Here is a 6,191-nt window from a genome sequence, read left to right as displayed (position 1 = left end):
CGTATCTATAGCTCTAAGCCAAGCTATGTACCTCTCTACGTGAGGTGATTAGTAAAAATGTACGTTTAGTGTCAGGAACGTTGCAAACTAACGTATGAAACGGTGGGAAACTGAGTGAGAGAAAGCATCACTTTATAAACTTATAAATCTCTGCACTGTTTTTTAATTTAAAAAATGCTTTTTATTTTTATTATTTTTTTAATTTTTATTTTTACTTTATTTTACTTTACAATACTGTATTGGTTTTGCCATACATTGACATGAATCCAAAATTTTTTTGTTTTAAAACAAAGATGACCATTTATATTTTATGGATTAACTGATTTGCTAAGCCTTAAGTCTACCATTTTATACTTTTTTATGTGTCTTATTTCTGGTTTTTTTTTTTTTTTGCATTTCTGTGGGTCACTTGAATTTTTTAAAGAATGTCACATTTATTTATAGTGTTTTTTTATCACAGACATTTATATAACATTTTTGTGGCTACTCGAGAGATTCTATCATGTGTATGCATAGCTGGTCTTACATTTTACCAGCTTGAGTGAAATGCTGTATATATTGAGAATCACATTAGCCAAAGTTAAGCTTTTTAGTTCTACTGTCAAACATAGTTTAGGCTTCTCAAGAAAAAGTCAATTTTATTTATTCATACTTTTCTATTTCCTTGGCTTTCTTCTTTCTTATTGTTATAAGATATACTATCTAAACCCCAACTAAAAGAAATAACTTGATTAGGTGCATAGATAAGAATGACACAAACACTTGGTGCCAGAAACCTACTTCACATAGACTGATATATGTATGTTTCAAAGAGAACAAAAAATATATACTTGTTCCAACATCAGTCAAAAAATGAAAGACTGGCTATATTAATAGCAGATAAATAGACTTCACAGCAGAGAAAATTACCAAAGATAGTGCGATAGTGTGTAATGATAAAAGGGTTAACCTACCAAAAAGCAGCAGAAATCCTAAGGGTATGAGTATCAAAGAAGAGAGATGCACCATACGTGATGCAAAAACTGATAGAACTGATGGGAAAAACAGACAAGCACAGTTATAGTTGGATACATTAGCACTCTTCTCAACACTTGGTGGAACAAACTGGACAGAAAACAATAAGAATATGAAAAAACCCAACAGCACCATCAAACAACTGGATTTAATAGACATTTACCAAACATGCCATCTAAAGAGAATATAAATTTTTTATAGCACCAGCAGAATATATGTCAAGGTAGACCATATCCTGAGCTATAAAAAAATCCTTTAAAGATTTAAAAGAATTGAAATCATAGTGTATCTTCCCTGAACGTGATGGTATCAAACATGGTAGCTTTATCTACTATCTTTGCAACTTTCAGTGAATGCATTTTTATTCAGAATGACAGTATAAAAAAGAAGGAGAAAAAAATGTAAAGCCTGCTTTACAATGATGTGAGGTTCAAGTGAGAAAATTTATGTAAATTCATCAGCACGAGGACGAGTATTGAATTAGTGTACATCAAATGGCCATCATAACCCATGCAAAAATACACTATGGGCATAGAGTATGGATGCAGTGATTGATCAATGAATTGATTCATCCAATTATTTGTTCATTTACGAGCTTTCTCAGGCAACACTCAGTGCAACTGACTTCCCTCACACCATTTCCATTGCATCACCAGTGATGATGGGGTTCCTCCTGGCCTTAGAGCAAAACATGATGAACTTTGACTCTGACCATTCCACCTGCCACTCCCCGCGTGCAGTGCAGTGGGACGTGGCTCTTTCTGCAACTGGTGGAGGCTGACTGCCAAGGCTCTCTGTGGGGTTCCTTCCTGACTGGGAGTTTATAGCTGGGGTTTGAAGGATCACTACTTAGCCCAGCTTCTAGAGGCTGCGGAAGAACCAGAAAAAACAACACTCATTAATTATTCTCTGCTGAATAAAAGTTCATATTTCCAGAGGGGAGAAAATGTAATTTTGTGTTATTGCCTTTAGGGAGTTATTGGTTTCACTGTTGAAAGAGTTCCCTGTTAGTAGCAAATTACCTTCCTGCTTCTCTCTTGCTTTCTCCTGCTGTTTTGTCTTTCTTCCCTGTTTTCTTTCTTTCCTCTTCCCTCTGCCTTTCTCTCCCGGCGTTGTTTAGCCTCCATATGTTTGTATTTTTAATAGTTTTTTTAGTTGACATCGAATCTTTCCACACTGTGATCAGAAAAGATGCTTGAAGTGATTTCAATTTTTTTTGAATTTACCAAGGCTAGATTTGTGGCCCAGGATGTGATTTATCCTGGAGAAGGTTTCGTGTGCACTTGAGAAAAAGGTGAAAATCATTGTTTGGGGGTGAGATGTCCTATAGGTATCAATTAGGTCTAACTGGTCTATTGTATCATTTAAAGTTTGTGTTTTCTTGTTAATTTTCTGTTTAGTTGATCTGTCCATAGGTGCGAGTGGGGTATTAAAGCCTCCCACTATCATTGTGTTATTGTTCATTTCCCCTTTCATACTTGTTAGCACTTGTCTTATGTATTGTGGTGCTCATATGTTGGGTGCATATGTATTTATAATTGTTATATCTTCTTCTCGGATTGATCCCTTGATCATTATGTAGTGGCCTTCCTTGTCTCTTTTCACAGCCTTTACTTCAAAGTCTATTTTATCTGATATGAGTGTTACTACTCCTGCTTTCTTTTGGTCTCCATTTGTGTGAATTATCTTTTTCCACCCTTCACTTTCAGTCTGTATGTGTCCCTTGTTTTGAGGTGGGTCTCTTGTAGACAACATATATAGGGGTCTTGTTTTTGTATCCATTCAGCCAGTCTTTCTCTTTTGGTTGGGGCATTCAACCCATTTACATTTAAGGTAATTGTTGATGAGTATGATCCCATTGCCATTTACTTTGTTGTTTTGGATTCAAGTTAATAAATCTTTTCTGTGTTTCCTGTCTAGAGAAGATCCTTTAGCATTTGTTGGAGAGCTGGTTTGGTGGTGGTGAATTCTCTCAGCTTTTGCTTGTCTGTAAAGCTTTCAGTTTCTCCTTCATATTTGAATGAGCTCCTTGCTGGGTACAGTAATCTGGGCTGTAGGCTTTTCTCTTTCATCACTTTAAGTATGTCCTGCCATTCCCTTCTGGCCTGAAGAGTTTCTATTGAACGATCAGCTGTTATCCTATGGGAATCCCCTTGTGTGTTATTTGCTGCTTTTCCCTTGCTGCTGTTAATATTTGCTCTTTGTGTTTGATCTTCATTAATTTGATTAATATGTGTCTTGAGGTGTTTCATCTTGGATTTATCCTGTTTGGGACTCTCTAGTTTTCTTGGACTTGGGGGGCTATTTCCTTCCCCATTTTAGGGAAGTTTTCAACTATTATCTCCTCAAGTATTTTCTCATGGCCTTTCTTTTTGTCTTCCTCTTCTGGGACTCCTATGATTTGACTGTTGGGGTGTTTAACATTGTCCCAGAGGTCTCTGAGGTTATCTTCATTTATTTTAATTCTTTTTCCTTTTTTCCTCTCTGATTCTTTTATTTCTACCATTCTATCTTTTACCTCACTTATCCTATCTTCTGCCTCCGTTATTCTACTGTTGGTTCCCTCCAGAGTGCTTTTGATCTCAGTTATTACATTATTCATTATGTATTGACTCTTTTTTATTTCTTCTGGGTCCTTGTTATACCTTTCTTGCATCTTCTCAATCCTTATCTCCAGTTTATTTATCTGTAACTCCATTTTTTTTTCAAGATTTTCAATCATTTTTACTATCATTATTCTGAATTCTTTTTCAGGTAGACTCCCTATTTCCTCCTCTTTCGTTTGGTTTGGTGGGCATTTATCACGTTCCTTTACAATGCAGTACACTTATTTTACATTTCAGGTTTATGCAATAATTGAAACCGAACATATGAGGAGCCTCTTTGTAGACAATTTAGGGAACTTGTTTAAATGAATTGAAAACCATGAACTACAATTTTAATATTGATTATATCCAAAATTGGGGTTTTCTCATCTTTAAGAATATATCTGAAATATATTTGAAATAACTATATACTTTGTGATGTCTATTCATACTTACATGTTAAATAATCTCAATAAAGTCCCTTTTCATGGGTAGTGTGGAACATGTTTCTCAAACTGAGTCCAAGGGAAAAGCAGAGATGAGATGAGATGAGATGTGACAATGAGATGTTTCTATGAGACGTTACTATGTTGTATGCTCAGTCGCTCAGTCATGGTCAACTCTTTGTGACCCCTTGGGTGGTATGTAGCCTGCCAGACTCCTCTGTCCATGGAATTCTCCAAGCAAGAATACTGGAATGGGTGGCCATTTCCTTCTCCAGTTACTATATTACTTTCATTCAAAGAAATTATCTGTTGAAGAAAGAAGCATTAGTTTAAGATGTGAGCATTTTCTCTATTTCAAAATATTAAATAGTGTTTAAACATCTCTAGTGGGTGACTTGATGTGCTGAATTTTACAATTTGGTCCAACCTAGAAGAATTTTTTTCCATATGACTTTTAGAGCTTCTTTAACCTCCTTATTTCTCAAACTGTAGATCAGGGGGTTCAACATGGGAATCACAATGCCATAAAACATGGAGGCCACTTTCATATTCTCCTGGGAATTATTAGAATGAGGTTGTAAGTACATGTAAGAGAGGGTTCCATAGAAAATGGTGACTGCAGCCAGGTGGGAGGCACAGGTGGAGAAGGCTTTTTTCCTCCCTGTAGTAGAAGACATCTTCAGGATGGTAGTGATGACATTTCCATAGGAAAAGATGATAACCAACTCAGTAAATATTAAATTAAATCCCACAAAGACAGCAAGTAGCATGACGTTGATGTCAATGCTGGAGCATGAAAGGGCAAGAATTGGAGGGACATCGCAGAAAAAGTGATTGATAGTATTACCCTTGCAAAAGACCAGTGAAAATGTAAAACCTGTGTGCACAGATGCATTTATGAAGCCCATGATGTATGAACCAGCTACCAACGGGATGCAGACTCTTCGGGACATGACTATGGGATAGTGAAGCGGATTACAGATGGCCACATACCGGTCCACCGCCATAGTAGCAAGGAGGTAGCAGTCACTGGTTGCAAATGTTGCATAAATCAATAACTGCATGACACAGCCCTTGAATGATATTAATTTGCTTCCTACTATGAAGTTTTGCAGCATCTTGGGAGTGATAGTGGAGGTATAACAGATATCAACAAAAGCTAAATGTTGTAGGAAGAAGTACATCGGTGTTTTGAGTCTGAAATCTGTCTTGACGAGTAGGATCATTCCAATATTACCCACCATGGAAGTCACATAGATGACCAGAAATACAGTGAAGAGGAAATACTGAAACTTATATTGTGCACCAAATCCCAGAAGAAAGAATTCAGTCACTTCAGTGCTATTTCCTTCTGTCATGAGTAAAAAAGTCTAGAAAGGACCAAGGTGAGGACCAAGAACAGACAGGAAATCTTTGTGATTTGTTGAGTAGCAAAAGGTCTTAACTCTTCATGTCACTTTGTAAAAAATAGATTTTTATGGCAATCACTCATAACAAGGTTTATTTCTTTCCAAATATTTCTTTCTATTTTCTTGATAAGAAACCACCACATAAAAGTAATGTGCAAGCCTTGGATTCCATTTTGAAACAAAGAAGTTTTCACAGAAGCAGTTTCACTTCTAAAATCTGTGATTCTAGGAAACATAGATTAACATACATTTCGGATATCTAAAGTTTCATAAATCAATAGTCAAACATAATTACATACATTTTAAGCAACCTATAGTTTTCCTCAGCCATTTATTATTTAAACTTAGTTTTAGATCTTGAAATTAGTAGAATCTTAATTAGACAAAGAAATTTTTGAAATTTATTCATGACCATATATGTTTGAAGGCCTCAGAAAATCTGTACCACTATTCTTACCATGAACTTCCCTATACGTGATATTCTTCACAGGCTGGACAGTCCTCTCATTTCGTATATATATCAGGGTAAAGAAATCTCACTTTAAATAACTCTAAGTCACCTATATACCTCCATAGTTGAGGTGGCTAGTAAGGGTGTGCTTTTAGTGTTAGGGACTTTTCTGGTGGCTCAGATGGTAAAGTGTCTGCCTACAATGTGGGAGACCGGGGTTCAATTCCGGGGTTGGGAAGATCTCCTGGAGAAGGAAATGGCAACCCACTCCAATATTCTTGCCTGA

At 36.3% G+C, this 6,191-nt stretch overlaps 1 protein-coding gene across 1 annotated transcript; it reads right to left on the bottom strand.

Moving 5' to 3' along the window:
• Window positions 1-4,455: 4,455 nt before the first annotated feature.
• On the bottom strand, window positions 4,456-5,403 carry LOC128060755 (putative olfactory receptor 5AK3). Its single transcript, XM_052653136.1, has one exon. The coding sequence runs from the start codon at window positions 5,401-5,403 to the stop codon at window positions 4,456-4,458; it is 948 nt and encodes a 315-aa protein (XP_052509096.1).
• Between the last annotated feature and the right edge of the window lie 788 nt (window positions 5,404-6,191).

This window comes from Budorcas taxicolor, chromosome 15, assembly GCF_023091745.1.
Source record: "Budorcas taxicolor isolate Tak-1 chromosome 15, Takin1.1, whole genome shotgun sequence".
Lineage (NCBI taxonomy): Eukaryota > Metazoa > Chordata > Mammalia > Artiodactyla > Bovidae > Budorcas > Budorcas taxicolor.
Note: the sequence above shows the minus strand (reverse complement) of the source record. Positions and strands in the feature narration are given on the sequence as shown.